Here is a 20,870-nt window from a genome sequence, read left to right as displayed (position 1 = left end):
TTAAATATATTGCATTATATTTTTATAGATTTGGTCATGTATTTATGTCAGAAACTGGTACTTCAGCGGTGAAATAACGGGTCAGTCCAAACCAATTAATTCGTGTGATTTCCGTCCTAGTCGTCCATTTAGAATAGTGACTGGTAGTGAAGACAACACAATTGGTGTTTTTGAAGGCCCGCCATTTAAGTTTAAGATGACCAAACAAGTAAATTTTATCTTTACTTAATTTATATTTATTTATTTTTATGGAATAAAATTAGCCTATTTAACTCTTAACTTTTATATTACAGGAACCTCGAGATTTGTTCAGGCAGTACGTTTTTCACCCAATGGTAATTTTTTTCGCATCAGCAGGTTTTGACGGTAAAGTGTTCTTGTATGAAGGTACTAATGCTGATCTTGTTGCTGAAATTGGTAATCCAGCACATAAAGGAGGAGTTTATGGAGTAAATATCAAAACTTAAAACATATGTATTTAACAATAATTTTTTAATTTAATATTAAAAAAAATATTAGGTTGCTTGGAGTGCTGATAGTACACGTCTATTACGTCTTCTGGCGATAAAACTGTAAGCTGTGGGATGTAGAAACAAAATCTGTTGTGAGTGAATTTGTGATAGGAAATCAAGTAGAAGATCAACAGGTTTGTAATTGGTTATTAGATAATTTATTAAGATAATAATTTTTATGTATTTTTATAGGTTTCTTGTTTGTGGCAAGGAAATTATTTATTAACAGTCTCTCTTAATGGCTTTATTACTTACTAGATGTCAACAATCCCGAGAAACCCTTACGAGTTTATTAAGGTATTATAGTTGCCATTTATAATTATTTAAATGTATTGTTATCACCAAAAAAAAAATTTCAGGATATTGAATATTTTTTTTAGTAAATTGAAATTATACTTAAAATAATATATTTACCTATATTATACTATGTTCTAAAAGTTTATATATTTTTTTTCTTAAATACTCATCTAAGATTAATAACATTCAAGAATATTAGTAATATTACATATTAACTATTTTACTTATTTATTGAATGTCATTTATAGTCATATACAGGGTCGGCCTGGGTACCCAAGGGCCCAGGCAGGAATTATTTTCTGGGGCCCAATAATTTTATACTGTATTATTGGTAAGTAACACAGACACCACAGTACAAAGGCCCAGGAATTATAAAACGGCAAGGGCCCAGGCCAATCCTGGTCATATAGTATAATAATTTTACTAATATATATATTTTTTTTAATGGAATATTTTCATTCGAATAAATAAAAGTAAAAATAAAACTAGTATTTTAAATGAATTAAATATTATGAAAGAACATATTTATGAAGTTAAAAAATCTTTAGTGAATATAATAAATATTCTTATCATGTTTAGGGTCATAATAAACCAATTACAGTATTGGCACTGAGTCCAGATCGTAGTACTATTTATACTGGTTCCCACGATGGAAATATTACAAATTGGAATGCTGCAAACGGTAACTATTGAGTATTATTATACCACGTTAAAATGTTAGATACAAAATATGGTTGAAAAGTTATACTTTGTTGTTTCTTCCAGTTCAGAAAAATATAATAATTTTTGATTACTATTAAATACAATTAGGTGAAAATGACAGAGTAAAAGGCGTAGGTCATGGAAATCAAATCAATGGAATGAAACTGGATAATGACTATTTATATACATGTGGAATTGATGATAGTCTTAGACAAGTTGACATTAAATCCAATTCGTACACAGACTTGCAAGTCAAACTAAATGCTCAACCAAGGGGAATGGACTTCAACAGTAGTGTGATTGTCACGGCTACGATTAAAGAGGTTATACAGAACATATTTAACGAGCAAAATAATAGTATTTCTAATATGAACATTTTATATGATAGATAATAGTATTAAAAAATGAAAAAAAAGTATTCAATTTGCCCGTGGACTATGAACCTTCATCAGTAGCTGTTAGTCCAGATGCTGGTTTTGTTGCGGTTGGAGGAGCTTTAGATAATAAAGTAAGTATACATAACAACTTCAAATCACATATATTACACTCAATGGCTGTCATGGTTTAATCGATAAGTAATCCTAGGTACACGTGTATAAGATTAATGATTCCACTTACAATTTGGAATTTGTCGCGGAGTGTGATCATTTGGGACCAATTACAGACTGTTCTTTTTCACCCGATGGAGAGTACTTGGTAGCAAGTGATGCAAACAGAAAAGTCATTTTATACAAAGTACCCGAATTCAATGTAAGTTAACTTAAATAGTATGAATATTTAAATTCTGAAACAACTGTTATATTATTTATTTTTATCATATTATTTACTTTACAATGGGATAGTCGGTAAGAAATATAATATAATATTGTTTTTTAATTGTCTTTCATTAATTTTGTATCCTGGTTTTATTTTTATTTTAGCTGGCGCATAAACAAGATTGGGGTTTCCACAATGCACGTGTTAACAGTGTCGCTTGGTCACCAAATTCAAAACAAGTAGCTAGTGGAAGTTTGGACACCACCATCATCGTTTGGAGTGTTACTTCACCAAATAAACATACAATAATAAAAAGTTAATATCAGAGTTTTTAGTTTAAATTAAGTTGTTATGTTGTTAAATTAGATTATATATATATATATATTTATTTTTTTATTTTTTTTATAGATGCTCATCCACAAAGTCAGATTACACGTGTTCTGTGGTTGGATGATGAAACTATAGTGTCGGTCGGACAAGACTGCAATACAAAAATCTGGAATGTTACTCCCATTTAATCTGGTACTACAAGTTAAAATATATTATATATATATCTATTTGACTATTTATTTTAGAGTTATTAATTAACCAATAGATATATTTTTTTAATGAAGTATATCCAAAAATGAAAAAATTGCACTCACTGATAAATGGTGTCCTATTATTATTAAATAACAATTAGGTTTATGGTTTTGCCAATATTATAGATTTCAATCAATGAAAAATATATTTTATTTATTTATTTTTTCAGAAGTGTTATTATTATTAACCATTTTATTATTTTATAGTTTTCTAATTTCTTTCTATACTTTAATATGTAATTTGCATTTATATTTTTCTAATGTGTAATGAATAATAAAATAACTACTCTGAAACAATCTTTTATTTTTAGTTATTAATTATGTATGAATATAAAATGATTGAAAAGTACCTTTGTGAATTATCATGAATTATTGATTTAATATTCCAAAACAATATAATATAATTACAAATTTACACCGTTTCATCAAGTATTTTGTATAAACAACTAAAATTTTTTTCCAAACTTTCAATTACTTCGATCGGTTTTTGCATAAGTTTTTGTCTATGATCCTTTGGTGGTTTTGGCATTAGATGTTCTAAGCATTGCAATGGTTCGTTAAAAAAATAAGGATGAAGTAATGCCTGGAAAATTATTTAAAACATTATAAAAGTATTTAATTTATTTATTTGTCATAATATAATGGTATTTAATGATATAGTCATTTTTTTATGTTCACAAATTCCGTGTATAGTTTAAATTATAACGGTTTTACTATAACAGTCGTAATATAAAGAATAACTGTTAAGTACCTCATATGCATTCAATCTTTTATCTGCATTGTATAAAATTAATTTTCCCACTAGATCGACTAACAATTCATCAATATCAGGCAACAGTATATTTGTTGGCACTGGATCACACTTAGTAAACTTCAATTTATTGTAATCTGGCATTTCATTCCTGTTTGGCCAAGTTTCGTCAGTTGGAGTCCCTAAATTATGTACAACGATTGCAATTTGCTCCATGTCAGAATCTCCCTAAAATTTTAATAATATTTTATATTTTGTAAATAGAGGTGAACTGTGAAGAGTTAAGTGTTTAAAAAATTAATCTGAAGTACACAAGTTAAAAATAAAATTTTTATAAACATCATATTATTATACCGTGTAAATTAAAAAAAAAAAATGCATATCTTGGAAGAATTTTAAGGCATTTGATTCACAATAACTCCGGTAGTTTGTACAGACTACAGACTACCGACCGAAGACAAGTAATTATTGCGGCACTGCAGTTTGAAATGTTTAATAAAGCGAATCATCTAACCGCAAATAAAGGGGTTTTCAATTGCATTTCTGCTAAAATGCAACCAACCGACCACATATCAATTGACTGATCGTAGTGGACAGAGCCGAACAAGAGTTCAGGAGCACGGTATCGGCGTGTCGCTACTTGGCTTGTGTAACATCGGTTACATCCACTGTGTTGTTCATCGACATCGTTATCGGCAGCCGAGGTTGTCAGTAGCAGACGACTCAAGCTGAAATCTGCTATTTTTAATACGCCTTCGGAACTTATCAGTAAATTTGCTGGTTTCAGATCCTAATAAAAACAAACGATGAGGTCATAAAACTAATTGCGTATAGAACAGGGCACGACACGTGCACAAAACAAAAACTGTGCGTGAAATCCAGGAAAAAGAACCGACTATTATTTATCATTTAACTATGAAAATGAATTAGGCATAATAATTCTAAAGTAGTTATAATTAAGTCATAAATAATAATCTTGCAAGGTTTTATTTTGGAACCAAAAAGAATTACAATAATAAATTTAAAAAATAGGAGGGGTAGTACTTATACGGGCTATCGGCTATACGTACCTATCTGGTGAATGACTAAAAATAGGTTACATTTTATGGTATGTCATTCAGTTTAAAACTTAAGGAACTAAGACCTGTGCAAAATATTGAAACTTAAGTTTTTAAATATTTCATTAAAAAAAATGTTGATATAGTTTTTAAAACAATACCTAAATAGGATTTTAACTATTAAAGTATAAAATGTTAAATAAAATCACTTCGAAATAATATATACACACATCATTATTGAACCTAAAGTAGGCTGTAGGCAGTACCTATTCAATCAATTAAATTGATGTTATGAAAATATTTTGTTTATTTACAACATCCAATCATGTTAATTTTACTCAATTCATGACGTTTGTTAGCATTTTGTTGAAGGTATTTCTTTAAAACCTTTCTAAAATTAAGGTATTAACTGTTACCTGATTACCTATATAAAATACTTTCAGTCTCGCACATTTATCACCCCTCTTCCGCTTCTAATATATCAGAATTCAGGGTTATAGATTTAGAATTTTTTCAAATTGGGAATTTTTACCTCTAATCAAAATAATTTTTAATATTGTTACAAAAAATACATGACGTATGTAATTAAAAATTCTGGAAAATATTTGTCTGATTCGGTGACCTTTCTCAATTTCCCCTATTACCCTGTGCACGATGTTGGCGGTGTGCATGTGGACTACACCGGCGAGGAGCATACGAGCGTATGTCTTCAAATGGGAATCGTCAAGCATTAAGTTATCATCGTACAACATCTCTGGCAAGCCGGACGCCACGAACTCTAGTACCAAATAGAAACTGAAACTGTGACAGAAATGATCCAATAGCTTTACGACCTGGAAAAATGGCAAACAGTCAGGTGCCTATTTTTATTGCTTCATCTAAAGCATATCGCTATACGTCACGTAAATGGAGATTAATTAGAACTGACTTTAATGGGAGGAGAACAAACAAATAGGTTTATTACCTACATTACATACCTTAGCTTTATTTATTTATATCACCTTGTATGTCTTCAATCCTATAGTAATATGTTAATATTTAAAAATTGTTGATCTCTTATTATTAGTTGAAAAAATAAACAATAATACATAATATTATTAATGTCTGGTTAATAATAATTAAACAAGTAGAATTCAATTTAAAAATAACAAATAATTTTTTAAGTTATAATGGCTATGAAAACGCAAAATTTTCTAATGGATTAGTAAATTATTTAAGGAACTAAACCCAGCTTCACCAATCTCCACCTATGACCTATACTAATCGACCATTTACTAGTTTTTAATATTAATACAACAAACGTAATCTGAATCCAGCGCTTTCAGAGATTCGATTTCACGTAGTAAGTTCTTTGATGCTTTATCTGATGAACGTACGCACTTAATGGCGACTATTTTACCAGTAGACCGTTCCATGGCTTGAACCACTTGTCCATGTGTTCCTTCTCCGATCCGTTCCAAGATTTTATAACTTTCCATTGAAGAATATAATTTGTGTATTGTATAAAACTGTGAAGTAGTTTTAGATTTTAATCATAAAAATGTAAATTTTATAATGGCTGCAATGTTTGTATATTGTGTCAATGATAGGTTTAATATGGTTGTCACGGCAACCCAACAATGGGTAACCATATTACTATATTAGTTAACGTTTTAATTTTCACTAAGTGCGATGCGAATGAACAGTTAACATGTTTTCAATATTTGACGAAAGAGCCTAATCCAATCTAAAATCATGAAAATTATAGTTAATGGTTTGATATTGAGGTAAGTACTAAGTAAGTACTTATTCAAGAGACAAGAAGTCAATAAGACTACGGGAGGTTATCGTCTATTTTTGAAATATAGAAAAACTGAAGAAAATATAACAAATTTATTGTACCCGACTATACCAACTGAAATAAATATAAATGAAAATAGGAAATAAAATAATTATACTCTATAATATATAGGTTTAAATTTTTTACTTCTATTCAAGTAGGTTCAACTTTAATTTTGTTATAATGACGAAATATCTATGATAAATTTAATTATCTTTTTTTCTAATTACGTAAAAGGCATGGTTTGTGTGTGTATATGTGGGTAATACACCAGAAGCAATCCATCTCAAAGCCAATGTTTTAATTTTGCATTTTAAAGATTAGGGAATTACACAGGGATTTGTTAGCGTACAAAAATAATATATTATATTTACATATAGGAGAAAGTACAATGTGTTAAAAATATGTAGTTTACATTTAAGAGTTAGAATAGGATAGGATAAATCCATAGACAAATGGCATCATTTAATTTATCTTACCTAATGTACAAATAAATAAATATCTTCTCACAGATATTGGTGATGTATTTTAGTTAGTTTAGTATTACTTAAAGTAATATATTAGTATTAAATTACCTGATATTTGCTCAGCACAGAATCAGTGTCATTATTTTATTGGCCCGATAGTAGTACAATTGATGATTGACAAAGGATATATTTTTCTTTTACATATTATTAGTTTACATTCCACAACTAATTTATTAATCATAAAGGTAATATTATTTCTAGGCGTTTCTCAGATTTTTATTAATATTTTACAAAACAATAACTCACTTTAAAATGAGAATTTTACCCAAGTTTAATAAAAGGTATATATACTCTAATATTTAAACTAGCAAAATAAAATTGATTCTGCTGAACAAAATCCATGTTATGGTGTATGTAAGATAGAGCAAACATATACAGGTTAGGTAGTGTCCTCCTAATATTTATTTAAATAAAGAAATAATGATTGTGTAACTAATAAAGTAACAAACAAGAACATTGATATTGTATGAAAAAAAAACCATTCAGATCGCTAATTCCTTCATTTAGTTCAAAGTTCACTTCTTCATTATTCTGATGAATTTAGTTTTATTTTGTTTATAATTTGGTAGACCAGTATACTTGGTCAAGGATAGCTACATAGCTGTAACATAGAAAAAATACTTTATACTCAAAATGAGTTATCTAATTAACTAAGTGGAACCAGAAATATTTAGTTATATAACATGTTGATAGAAAAAAATTGAGTTATTAATCAATTTCAGGAAAAGGAAAGTATTGTATGTAGAAAAAAAAAACAGCTTTTATAATAATTTTGTTTATTAGTCCAATCATGCCTTAGCTTTACCAGTCGATTTTGCCTTTGGTGCAGCCTTGGTAGCAGGTGCAGGTTTTTTAACCTCAGCCTTAGGTTTTGGCTTGGGTAATTGTTTCTTGCACTTCTTGGTAGGTGGAGCACCACCACGTGCAGCAAGTCGCTTTCTATACGCTTCCAATTTCTTCTCATGAATATCACGTAGACCCTTAATAGCAATAACCTTCTTGGCCTTGATTTTGGCAGCACGCAACATTTTCTTTTCATTGATGAAACGTTTCAATAACTTTTCACCCTTCTCAGTAGTTGGTCTCTGAAAACATGATAAAATTTATTATCTGTACATCTATATTGAGTTAAATGTAATACACATGTTTTACTTACACCTTCCTTCTTGGCTAAGTAAGTTTCACGAGCCAGTGTTCTTAATTTGTTTTCATTACTTGCAACTCGTTTTTGAACCGCGATGTAAGGATTCAATCTAAGCATGGTACGTACGTGCCTCAATGGGTTCAATTTACGAGTGCGACGAACTGATCCAGTCCTAAAAATAAAAAATTTATATTAAGTATATTTATTTAAAATCTAAAATACATAGAAACTAATAAAATTTAAGTAGGTAGTTGGATCAGGAATTAAAACAAAGCATATTTTTTAAGTATCATCATTATCAACAAAAAATATTTTCGTCATTTCCAACTGTTAGTATACAATTAAATAAAAATAAATAAATTGAACTCATGAATATTATCTTCTTATTTTTATCAATTTAATAAGAACTTAGTAAAATTGATTTTATAACGTATATTTATTGTTTTATAAATGTATCGGATCAGGAATTAAAACAAAGCAAATTATTATAGTAATCATAAATGTTTTATCAATAACAAATAATCGTCATATCCAACTAATATACATAATTTGGATTTATTGTTTAAAATTTACATTTATTGGATCAGAAATTAAAACAAAGCATAATTTTTTAAATCACTGAATTTTCAATATTAAAATTTACATCATATCCAATTTTAATACTTGTTATTAGTAGTATTATGCATCATTATAATTACTAATTAATTGGATTTTTAAGGCGAATTTTAAATAAGTTTACAATAAGTATGTAGTGTTAAATTCAAATATTAACGTGATCACAATAATAAAGGTTCTACATTCAATTAAACAAGCATATGTGACCTGTATATTGTTATATTTCCAACTTCAACATGACATTTTAAATGTTTTAACGACAGCAATCCAATTTTACAGTGAAAAATTTGAAACAATTAATATTATGTAAATGTAATATAATTTCTATAGTTCCAGAAATTATAAGATGAAATATATTTTTAATTTATAGAAAATCAAGTCATACAAGAGTAACTTTTAATATTTGTGATAATAGGTATCACAATAAATATGAGTAAATGTTAATTATAAAAAGAAATAATAATAACTAAATTCAAGATTTAAAAAAGGTAATTTCTAGTAATTATTCATAAAAATCAGTAGTTTTAAAAAAACCTGGATATTATCATATCATATCAAGAACACGGACCAAGCATTTTCCTCATCATAAATATGTCTTAAATTTAAAGTAACAAAGTTAAGTTAATCAGTAGTTTTAAAAAACCTGGATATTATCATATCATATCAAGAACACGGACCAAGCATTTTTCTCATCATAAATATGTCTTAAATTTAAAGTAACAAAGTTAATCAGTAGTTTTAAAAAACCTGGATATTATCATATCATATCAAGAACACGGACCAAGCATTTTTCTCATCATAATTTTGTCTTAAATTAAAATTGATTCATTAGTCTTTAAATTTACAAATATATTGGATCAGAAAAAAGTAATTAACTGGAAATATTATCATATAATATCAACAACACGGACCAAGATTTCCTCATCATATCCAATATACTAATAGATACCATTTAACTACTTAACTGCATAATTTTATAGTTTAAACATGGCAATTATGACCATTAAAGTTATTTACAATAGAAATTATATAAAAAATATCAATTAATATTTACCTTTGAGCTGGCAAGTACTTCTTGAGTTCATCAGATTTCAGAATCCTTGTCAGATCAGTATTTGACATTTTGGGGAAAGGCAAGTTATAGCCACTCTTCAGAGTTGCTTTTTTGTCCCATGTACCATAAAGACTGTCCAATTTTTGGAAAGCAGATTGTGTCCAGATGATAAAACGTCCAACATGACCACCAGGGGCCAAGTGCAACAAGTTTAATTTCCTGATGTTGATCAAATCTACACCTGGGATATTACGGAAAGCTTTTCTTAAACCCTAAAACATAAATCAACATTTCTTATAATTAATATTAAAACTAATAAAATATATAAATAGAATTATTAGAATGGCAAACTAGTAAAAGAGAAGTTATTTTTAGACAAAAAAAAAGTACAAGCTAACAATTTGGGAAAACAAAACCATAGAAAATTATTTGTAATATGATGGCTTAATATTGAAAAATTTCTGTCTATCTTTTTACCAAATGCAACAACCATTTAATTTTAGAAGCAAACAAAATATTGATATCAACTGTATGATTTTTTTTAAAATTATTATTACATTCATAATATAAGGCAACACATTAGTGCTTAGATAGGCATGATATATGTTGTTGGTCTACTAATAATATATTTTAAGTTATAATTTTAATGAATATTAAAATAAGCTAACCTCAAATTGAACCATTATAACAAAAGATTGTGATATGTCTTGGGTATGCCATCAATATATGTTAAATACAGTGGCGACTGTGAGACAATCAGTTTTACTTTTGCACAAAAAAACCACTCGTAAACATTATAATAAAATGAAAAAAGTGTGTAATTGTGCTTAAATTATTAACCATATTTTTTTTATAATTATTTTGGAGTATGCAGCAAATAAATAATTAATTATAGCAGCGACTGTGAAATAATCAAATTTTAATTTTGCACAATAAGACCACTCATAAGTATCAGATATTAATAATTAAAGTGTGAAATTGTGCAATGATAGATTTTTATTAATTTTAATGTTTATAATTATGTTTAATCTCAATGGAACCCAAAAGAGTTATGCAGTAAAATTCCAGGGTACGCCTTGAAATAAAAATTTTATTTAGCACACTTACGGTAACATTTCAATGATTTTATCAGATTGTATGTTGGACATTTTTATGTGCTTTTATTATACTAAAAACAATCTCAATTCAGTAAGTACAGAAAGTAATAACCTATAATACTTTACATTTAAAATATGTAAAGAAACTAATAAAATAAGTTATATTAACTTTGTTATTATTTTGGAGTATGCAGCAAATAAATAATCAATTATAGCAGCGACTGTGAAATAATCAAATTTTAATTTTGCACAATAAGACCACTCATAAGAATCAGATATTAATAATTAAAGTGTGAAATTGTGCAATGATAGATTTTTATTAATTTTAATGTTTATAATTATGTTTAATCTCAATGGAACCCAAAAGAGTTATGCAGTAAAATTCCAGGGTACGCCTTGAAATAAAAATTTTATTTAGCACACTTACGGTAACATTTCAATGATTTTATCAGATTGTATGTTGGACATTTTTATGTGCTTTTATTATACTAAAAACAATCTCAATTCAGTAAGTACAGAAAGTAATAACCTATAATACTTTACATTTAAAATATGTAAAGAAACTAATAAAATAAGTTATATTAACTTTGTTATTATTTTGGAGTATGCAGCAAATAAATAATCAATTATAGCAGCGACTGTGAAATAATCAAATTTTAATTTTGCACAATAAGACCACTCATAAGAATCAGATATTAATAATTAAAGTGTGAAATTGTGCAATGATAGATTTTTATTAATTTTAATGTTTATAATTATGTTTAATCTCAATGGAACCCAAAAGAGTTATGCAGTAAAATTCCAGGGTACGCCTTGAAATAAAAATTTTATTTAGCACACTTACGGTAACATTTCAATGATTTTATCAGATTGTATGTTGGACATTTTTATGTGCACAAGAACTTGCTTTGATTTGTAAATATGTTTCCAGTATAATATTATAGGAGTTATTTGTATTTTATAGAGTATTAGAGGTTGTTTGGAAAGTTTGTCCCCAATACAAGCAAAAGCCGACTAGGAAAGATCAGACCATTTTTTTTAGCACAATAAATGTTCAGTTATCATAACTAAAATTGAGTAACTTTATAATATAATGTGCATTATTTTTTCTAAATAAGAGTAAATAAATAATAGAGAATTGATATCTTACTTGATCTTTGCTGTAAACAATCAATGGACCTCTACGTTGAACATGACGACGATTACGCATTTTTCCTTTACCTGCACGTAAACGGCGTGACTTGATCACCTAAAAGTAGAATAAGACACCACAATTAAAATTAATTTAATAAATTGTATAATGAAAAAATATTAGAATTATAAGTTTAAGATTTAACCTTTTGGATATCTTTCCATGCTTTAATACGATGTAAGAAAATTGTAGCTTGCTTGGTTTTAGTGTATTCTTGGATCTTATCAGAAACAACTAATGGAAATTCAGGTACTTCTTGTACCAAATGACCTTAAATAAATTAAAATTGTAGGATTAATTTAATATCAAGTAACAAACAATTGTTTTTTTTTTTAATTTAATTAATAAATGTTTGATACTCTTGCCGCCACCACTAAAATGATTAAGTGAGGCAACGCCTAGAAAGCACAAAATTCATATATGCACTAAACGATCAAAGAATTTTGTACAAATACATAAATATTTGACTATACTATGTGCAAATTAATTATATACATTTAAATAAATATAAATTTTAAACTAGTATTAATATGACTGAGACTTGTTTGATACTCTTGCCGCCACCACTAATATAAATATTAAGTGAGGCAACGCCTAGAAAGCACAACATTAATATATGCACAAACAATCAAATGATTTTGTACAAATACATAATAAGTATTGAACTATACAATGTGCAAGTATATTAATTGATAAACAAAATTAATAATTCTTAAAATGAAATTTTTCCACTTGAATAGCAAATAGAAAGTAATTGCCTACACCTTAATCAGACAGTGTCAACGTAAAAGTAATCATTGAAATCATAACCCAATGCTCTGTAAAGAGTGTCATCATTTTGAATTAAATAATATAAGCAATGCCTATTAAAAATTAGTATGTATTATAAACAAAGTTTATTTATTATTTATAGCATCTGTATAGAAAACTAAATACTACTAACTCATGTATAAATATTTATATATATTAATTATCAGACTTTGTCAACGTGTAAGTAATCACAGGATATCATAACCCAGTGCTCTAAGCAATGTCATCATTTAGTGTACATAATATTGTATTATGTATTTTTTTTTTCATGAAATTTGTTTAAATTCATTGGAACTCAAAAAACAATTATTTTTTATCTGAGTACGCTGATGAAATTATTTAATTTAGCACACATTAAAAAAAAAAACATAGAAAACTGATGAATACTAAGTTTATATGTGGACATTTTATGTGCATATTAACATTGAAATTGTAATTTATAATAAAATATAATTACCTTTTGACATCACAAGAGCAGGTACTCCAGAAGCAGCAATAGCTGATACTGTAGCATATCGCTTTTGTGTAACATTAATTTTTCTATGCCAACGGCGCCATACACGTGTAGGAGCAAACATTCGTCCACCACGACACATGTTACCGAAAGCTCCTTGACCGCTGCGATGAGTACCACCACCACGAACACGAGGAATACGAGCAACAGCACGACCAGTACCCCATGATTCAGCACTAGTTTGATGACCTTAAAATATTTAAAAACCTAAACTACATGATTAACAAATCATAAAATAAACATTTCTTACCAGCTAGTTTACTAACGGCATAAGGTTGTCTGCTGTTCTTTGAGACATTGTCGTGAACAAAACTAACAACATCTGGTCTGATGGGTGCCTTGAACACAGTAGCAAGAGCGACAGTTTCTCCGGTTTCCTCATTTTTTTCACTGTATACAGAAACTAATGGCCGAGCTGTAGATAAAGCCTATAAACATTATTATTTAATATATAAACCTCATTTTAAAGTAGCTATTTTAAATTAAATAATAGGAAATATCTTGTTTAAAGCATTAAGTTCATTCAAAAACAATATATTTTAGTAAGGGTGGATAAGAATTGAAAAATATATATATATAAATAAATTGTTTGGTAATTAACATAACATAAATTTATGTGATGAATTTATTTTAATTACCATATAAGAAACCTAATCATAAGTCGTGGGTGATCTTATTAAAAGAAATAAATACAATAGATTGAAGTACAAAAATATAACGGTACATTTATTAACGTCCCATCGACACAAAATTAACGATTATTTTAAAATATTAATGATATTTAATTTGAAAAAATGAAATTATAAAAGTAGTGAAACATCATTATAGCAAAAGTGAGGTTAGGTTTAGAAATTTTACAATTTCTGACGAATAAGTTAGATGAATCAGTAAATTGTAGTGAATAAGTTTTAAGATAGTTGAATATACGCATATTTTGAAACTACATATAAGAACACTAAAACATGTATTATAATGTGGAATAATTGTAATCCACATGGCCAGGTATGGTCAGCGGGTGGAATGCGTGCACACTATTTACAAACGCTAGGAATGATCGACAAAAATTCGGTAATAATCGATAAAACTTAAAAGGCGACTTAAAACAAACGACTAAGGATAAAATAAATGACTTACCATGGCGTTGTTCCTAAAAACTAAATAGTTAAAAAATTAAAAAAATATAACCATCCGCGCTTGAACCGAGACACAGTGATAGAGAAAGATGGACATGAAGCGCGTTAACCACAACTACACGAACCGACTACGACATCAATTTACCGTGGAACTGGGTGGAGGGGATGACACACAACTACCCAAATCCATGGAAGTAACACAACACGTCTGGAAGAAACGGTCACATATTTATTTATTCTCTCGCGGGTTCGATCGTTTCCCCGCCAAATTTAAATCGTTATGACAACACTGAGCTATAGAATAGTATTATGGTTTAATTGGTTTATGGTATATGTATATATGTATGTAAATCGTATATGTGTGTGTTGTTAATCATAACACAATATAAACTAACTACCACAGATTAAAATAAGTTTTTTACTTATATGAAACAGGTCTAAAATATAAATATAATTATTATATATTATACAAATTATTCCAATATCTTCAAATAATATAAATAATAATTAAAGACTAAACTATATATATAATTTTTACAAAGGCCAACCAAAAGCTGTATTTTTGTTAATATGATTGTGTTATAAAAATAAAATAGTAAAAGTTTTTTATATTCTATTCTATTTGCAATATACATCGCCTTAAGATTAATACATTATATTATTATATTTGTTTATATTATCCACTTTATATACATTGCATTTTGTAAACCGATCATACAAATTATCTTCTTGTGGCTTTTACAAATCTAAGAATTTTTACCACCAATACAACATTGCGCCACTTATTCTTATCGTGTAGTACTATGACTATCCACGCGTGTCTATATCCATATGGCCATATCACTCAGGTTTTCAACGATTTCTTCGAATTCATCGATCTGCATTTCCCGATTCCCGAGGTCTCTTTCCAAGTGGTTACCATTATCTCTGCAATAATTAAACTATATTCCTTATAAATTATGGATTCATATTAGAAATAAATTTCAAAGTAGGCACTTACAATATCGACTATTTACTATTACTATATAGTATATACAGACATTTAAAAACAGGATTCAATTACGATTTACGAGAACCTAATATTAATGAATAAAATTCATCAGTGTTATTATAGTAAGAATGATAATAAATCACATTTACATAGGGGTACAAACTAGAGAGCTAAATATTATATTATATTATATTATAGAGCCTTAGTATAAACATTTGATTTATTTTCGATTTACTATACCCTTACATAATCTTTAAGACAAGTTTTAAAAGACGTATATTTACTATTTACGACTTGTTAGTTATTTACCAATTCCACCTACTGCCCATGAGGCCATGACCAAACAGTCATCATAATTGTATTCTATTTAAAGCCGGATATATAATATCATCGATGTTGGGAATATTTCTTGAAAACGCCAAAGTATAAATTTATAAATAGTTCACAGCGGTTCTGGAATATACCTATTGTAATCAATTGGATTTTGTACTTTAATCAGAAAAACGTTATTGGATTATATTGTATTGGTATGTTGAACATTTTTATTATTTCAGTAAACAGTATAGTTTAATATCTCATGAACAGTCATAATATTGTGTAGACAGTAATCAGGTTTCATACAGTCATTCAGTCATTGTGTTTTACTGTTTTGTGAGTTTGTGACGGTATAGTTAGTTACCAGTCACTAGTTAGTGTGGTAAAGTGTTCGTTGAGTATCGTTATTCGTAACTTATGATTTGAAGTTAAATTTGTATATTGCTGCAGTTTTGAAATATATTTACCTACTTTATATCGTCCTGTCCTCGTGATGAATTGTTGATAGGTATGTAGACAGAATATAATATTATATTTTGACATAATTGTAATTGTCGTAACATTGTTGCTAATCCCTAACTATTTGTAGTTTGTATGACAAATATATTTATAAAACAATTATTACCTATTGATTTTTTTGTTTTATTTTATATTGCAGTGAGACCGATAATATATTATTTTAAATAGGTACATAATTATTTTTTTTTTTAGTAATTATAATTTCAAATAATTTATTTTAAATAAAAAAATAAATATCTTTTATATTGATTTAATAGTCTCACTCAAAATGTAAAATTCTAATATTATTTTAATAAAATAAATGTATTATTAGACAATTATATACATGTACAAATTCAGCTGTGTTATTTATCTTGAATTGTAAGCTAATTTTTTTTTTTATCTAAATAATATTTATTTTCTGTAATATGACACTATACTTCTTAATGTAATATACATATATAGGTAGTTACAATATTTTTAATTACAATTTCGAAATTGAATTTTATCAAAACCATATTTTAATAATATTACTAATTATTTGATTATTAAATGAATATATAATTAAGATAATCGGCGCAGAAAAAAATCGTGGTGTATACAGCTTCTCTTTTAAAATTTTTATTTTGTGATTTTAAATCTAAATAATTTTAATGAAAGCATGATGGTAGCTCCACAGAATAGCTCTTTATTAAACCTAAGATGGTTTTCCTATGGATGATAAATAAAACTGTAATTTTATGAAGCATGTACTAGATTATAAATAAAATTAATTTTTATAATATTTATTAATCAATTATTACGAAAATTATTATAATATGTATATTGTTTATTACACATTAAAATTGACTGATGATACTTATATAATTTTTTTGTATTTAAATCTTCTGATACAGAATGTCAAAAAAGCGAAATTAATATTATACTGCGCGTTACTGTTTTAAATTATTTACTCCAATTTTTTTTTTAAAATAGAATATTTCCAATCATGATAACCATCACGCTGTTATTAATAATTTAAAATCTGTGGCGCATAATAGTGAGCCGCACGCCTATCGTAGAGTTAATAGTTTAATACTAAAAATTAAAAGCGATTTAATGTTTAAATAAAATACTTACCAAGTACATTATATTTACAATATTGAAATTACTAAATATTAAAAATATTAAACGAGTAAATGCTTTGATAAAAATGTTCATTAATGTAATGAATATTGAATAATGAACATCAAATAAAATTAAAAATAGAAAAGGTAAGTAAGGGGTTTCGCTCTGCTGTACATTAGGTATCGTATGGGTCACTATTTTAATATAGGGCTGTTTGAATCCAATGATATAAGGTGTGATATATAGATTCTAAGCGGAATGTGGAAATGGTCAACCTATATCACCAAGTGACATGTTTTTTTTTTTTTTTTTTGATATAGCTGTTAAAGTAATATTAGTATAATATCGAGTATATTATTAGTATTTAATTATTATAGTATTATTATAGTATATATTATATATTAATACATTAATATTATTTCAACTTATATAACACAGAATTCATATCTTTTTGTAAATACCGCAAAACAATAAAAATAGATTTATAGTACAAATAAATAAATAATAATTTTAAAATAAATCAAAAATATCATAGCGTTTAATAAAATTCACAAATATAAAAGTTAAGTTGCCACGAATATAGTTTTTAAATTATAACAAAATAATTAATATATTGTTATTTATCATTTGAATAAGTAATTTCGTTCAAATTGAAACTTGCATTATCCATAAAAAATAATTGTCATTGCTCAATACTCATTAGTCATTACACGGTTTTTAGATTTTATGGTTTCGCTATATTAAACTATTTATTTAAAATGTTGTACATTTTTAAAACTTTGATACAAAAGAAAAGTTTTTATGCATTTTCACCTACAAAATAATTTGCAAGTGTTTGTGATTTTGACAAATTTTGTTAAATGCATACGTAATAAAAATTTTTATTTTTAATATTAAAATTAATATATAAATGTATTAATAACATAAAATTATTAATTTTTTTCTGAAATATAATAAAATATCAATAATTGAGAAATAATTTTTTTTCTTTTTACTTAGTACAAATAAAAGACATTAGGATATCTATATCTATAAATATTTAGGTAATAATTATTTTACGGTTGAATATCGAATTTCATAAATATTCAAACTTAAATGCTTATAAAAAATTGATTTGGCTTTCTGTAACAATTTTTTTTCACTTAAATTTCTAACTAAAAAATAATTCGCGATTATAATGAATCTTGTCAAAATTCTAACTTAAAACGCTTAAATAAAAATATTCTGATTACAGATTTTAGATATTTTTTAAAATAATCAATCAAAATTAATAATTTATGATGCGCTTTGTATTACATTTTTAATCAAATTTACATGTATAAAAAAAAACTAATTATAAATTGAAAATTGCTCGTGCCTATAAATAGGTAGCTTAAAAATAGAGACAAGAATCCAGAGCCGAATGAAGGATCAGAGCCGTCCTGGAGCAATATATATTTGATAGATACTTCTTATCAAGAAGTCGTTAAAACAATATAATATTTACTTCGTGTAATATTATATGTTTATATGAATCTGCTATACCTTATACAATTTAATAAAAATACAATTGGTACATTATATTATTATGTAAATAACTACTACAAGTTTAAAACGCCTAATTATTAAAATCTATAATTAATACATCTACACACTCATTATAATGATTATTAAAATAAGTACAATATAATTTAAAGAAAAAACCCAATACCAATGTTTAATAAATATGTTTTTTCCTCGATTTGACTGTAGCAAATTTATTAACAATTTCGTTCTACTTAATTTCTCCAACTATTTCAGACTATTATGCACAGTAATACAGTATTGCCAAATCTGACATTTTCTTTTGGTCAAAGATGATTTAAAATAATTTTTTATTCTTTTCAAAACCGAAGACGAACGTTCACCGCTAGCATTTGAATGTAGATAATACTTAAAATAAATTCTATGTTAGGAAAATAATGATGTTTCTAATGATGATGCTATTAAAGTTTTATGCCATGCAATAAATGATATATTATTTTCAACTGAAATATTTGCCATTATACTTTTAAATTGTATTAATTCTTCTCTCAAGTCACTTTGTAAATCTATATTATAAAATTCAACTAGGTTGTTACTTTTTTTCGAGTGTTATCTAATGATTCGTTTTCAATTTAATAAAAATTCAAATTTATCGATATTCAGTTTAGTGTAACATTCTATTATCCTATTTAATTCAAAAATTAATTTTTTAATAATTACTAAAAATGTTTCATTTTTCAAATGTGATTATCACTATAAACATGGTTATACTATGCGTTAGTCCATTTTGTTAATATTATTAGATACATTATTCAATGTCATACCTTAAAATTTTACATTTTAAAATATAATATTACTTGATTTAACATTGAAAAAAACATGTGCAAAATATTTAATATTTGTATTACAAAAGTTTATGACACCCCCTAATATTTGCCATCCTAGAGCAAAAGCTGCTTTTGCACCTATGTTAATCCGGCTTTTAGTAAAAATTCAAGTACCTATTGTTATTTGTTTTTGAGTAACATTAAAAAAAAAAATCTAAATATATTGTCAAAAATTGGATTTAGTTAAAATTACCCGTTTTTCTTCAATTGTTTATTTGTTTTTCCGATTATCAATTTTTTTAATTTTGACCTCTCTAGAGTATAAACTATAAAATGTAAATATAGATGTAAATAATATCCTTCTTAGTATCCACAATCACCTCTATTTTTAAAAATTGAAGCATTTTATTGACAATTTATTATCGTGTTTTCATCTATAAAAAAATAAAATAGAATTAATACATTCATTGCTCCGTAAATTATATTAATTATATTATTAATATGAGTTACGATACACTATTGAATAATTATAATAATAATAATTATAAACATTTAGATTAAAAAAATATAGATACAGAAATAGGATATACAAATATACAATATAAATCCATTTTCCATATTATTATCAATACCTTTATTTGAGTGTTATACTGTTATCACTAACTAATAATAACCATAAATAATAGACATTTTTACATTATTGCCAAAATAATAATTTTTGATCGTTAGATCTTCATATTTCATAATACAGTAGATTGTCGATTATCCGCACTAATTTGGAACCGAAGGGGGTGCGAATAATCGATTAGTGCGGACATGATGAGCGTAGGTAGGAAATATTTTCGGAGGGTGTTTTTGTCTAAATCTATATTAATATTATAATATTATGAATAATTTATTTGTATGTATTAAATAATACAATTGTTTTATTTAATTGTGGGGGTGTTTGAACACCCAAAACCCCCCTTTTTAAAATAAAGTTAAAAACTAATTTACTAGATATAATATTCATACATAACATAAAAAGGTGGGCAAGTGGGTATTGCTCTGTTGCGAAGTAGAGATCG

General features: G+C 26.6%; 4 protein-coding genes across 6 annotated transcripts in view; 2 read left to right on the top strand and 2 right to left on the bottom strand.

The window, feature by feature from the left end:
• The window catches only part of LOC113561187 (actin-interacting protein 1-like), a 2,913-nt gene extending 2,337 nt beyond the window's left edge, over positions 1-576 (top strand). Inside the window, exons 2-4 of the mRNA XM_026967466.1 lie at positions 29-208; positions 294-449; positions 520-576. Coding sequence (XP_026823267.1) covers positions 29-208; positions 294-449; positions 520-576 — 393 coding nt within the window. The remainder of the gene's footprint in view (positions 1-28; positions 209-293; positions 450-519) is intronic.
• A 186-nt stretch (positions 577-762) lies between these two features.
• LOC113548191 (actin-interacting protein 1-like) lies at positions 763-2,822 on the top strand. Of its 2 annotated transcripts, XM_026948936.1 has the most exons (8): positions 763-809; positions 1,389-1,491; positions 1,620-1,834; positions 1,900-2,019; positions 2,097-2,261; positions 2,354-2,356; positions 2,432-2,582; positions 2,676-2,822. In XM_026948936.1, exons 1-8 carry the CDS (start codon positions 771-773, stop codon positions 2,783-2,785), a joined length of 906 nt encoding a protein of 301 aa, XP_026804737.1. In that variant the 5' UTR covers positions 763-770; the 3' UTR covers positions 2,786-2,822. The 2 variants fall into 2 exon arrangements, with proteins under 2 accessions (XP_026804737.1, XP_026804738.1); XM_026948937.1 differs by lacking the exon at positions 2,354-2,356.
• A 389-nt stretch (positions 2,823-3,211) lies between these two features.
• Positions 3,212-7,216, bottom strand: LOC113550361 (cyclin-dependent kinase 20-like). 2 transcript variants are annotated; one of them, XM_026952134.1, is made up of 6 exons: positions 7,052-7,216; positions 5,959-6,165; positions 5,302-5,490; positions 4,114-4,389; positions 3,600-3,827; positions 3,212-3,431 (listed from the first exon to the last, which is right to left on the bottom strand). In XM_026952134.1, the coding sequence occupies exons 2-6, from the start codon at positions 6,133-6,135 to the stop codon at positions 3,261-3,263; spliced, it is 1,041 nt and encodes a 346-aa protein (XP_026807935.1). In that variant the 5' UTR covers positions 6,136-6,165; positions 7,052-7,216; the 3' UTR covers positions 3,212-3,260. The 2 variants fall into 2 exon arrangements, with proteins under 2 accessions (XP_026807935.1, XP_026807926.1); XM_026952125.1 differs by lacking the exon at positions 7,052-7,216 and having other exon boundaries at positions 5,959-6,453.
• Positions 7,217-7,762: 546 nt separating this feature from the next.
• LOC113550352 (60S ribosomal protein L4) lies at positions 7,763-14,702 on the bottom strand. Its single transcript, XM_026952111.1, has 8 exons — positions 14,564-14,702; positions 13,680-13,857; positions 13,373-13,618; positions 12,251-12,375; positions 12,064-12,162; positions 9,817-10,088; positions 8,160-8,319; positions 7,763-8,088 (listed from the first exon to the last, which is right to left on the bottom strand). Exons 1-8 carry the CDS (start codon positions 14,564-14,566, stop codon positions 7,792-7,794), a joined length of 1,380 nt encoding a protein of 459 aa, XP_026807912.1. The 5' UTR covers positions 14,567-14,702; the 3' UTR covers positions 7,763-7,791.
• Between the last annotated feature and the right edge of the window lie 6,168 nt (positions 14,703-20,870).

This window comes from Rhopalosiphum maidis, chromosome 1 (genome assembly GCF_003676215.2).
Source record: "Rhopalosiphum maidis isolate BTI-1 chromosome 1, ASM367621v3, whole genome shotgun sequence".
Classification (NCBI taxonomy): Eukaryota; Metazoa; Arthropoda; class Insecta; order Hemiptera; family Aphididae; genus Rhopalosiphum; species Rhopalosiphum maidis.
The sequence above is the reverse complement of the archived record's forward strand: the minus strand, read 5'-3'. Positions and strand labels throughout refer to the sequence as shown.

What these genes read in the sequence shown, in the direction of transcription:
- LOC113548191 (XM_026948936.1), top strand. Translation starts at nt 771, where the DNA reads ATGTCAACAATCCCGAGAAACCCTTACGAGTTTATTAAG. An exon ending in GAGGAGCTTTAGATAATAAA is followed by an intron (nt 2,020 to 2,096) that starts GTAAGTATACAT and finishes AAGTAATCCTAG; the next exon opens with GTACACGTGTATAAGATTAA. An exon ending in TAAACATACAATAATAAAAA is followed by an intron (nt 2,583 to 2,675) that starts GTTAATATCAGA and finishes TTTTTTTTATAG; the next exon opens with ATGCTCATCCACAAAGTCAG.
- LOC113550361 (XM_026952134.1), bottom strand. Translation starts at nt 6,135, where the DNA reads ATGGAAAGTTATAAAATCTTGGAACGGATCGGAGAAGGAACACATGGA. An exon ending in TGAAAACCCCTTTATTTGCG is followed by an intron (nt 3,828 to 4,113) that starts GTTAGATGATTC and finishes TTAAAATTTTAG; the next exon opens with GGAGATTCTGACATGGAGCA. An exon ending in AAAGATTGAATGCATATGAG is followed by an intron (nt 3,432 to 3,599) that starts GTACTTAACAGT and finishes ATAATTTTCCAG; the next exon opens with GCATTACTTCATCCTTATTT.
- LOC113550352 (XM_026952111.1), bottom strand. An exon ending in CATGGAAAGATATCCAAAAG is followed by an intron (nt 12,163 to 12,250) that starts GTTAAATCTTAA and finishes TTCTACTTTTAG; the next exon opens with GTGATCAAGTCACGCCGTTT. An exon ending in AAGTACTTGCCAGCTCAAAG is followed by an intron (nt 8,320 to 9,816) that starts GTAAATATTAAT and finishes TTTTATTTTTAG; the next exon opens with GACTGGATCAGTTCGTCGCA.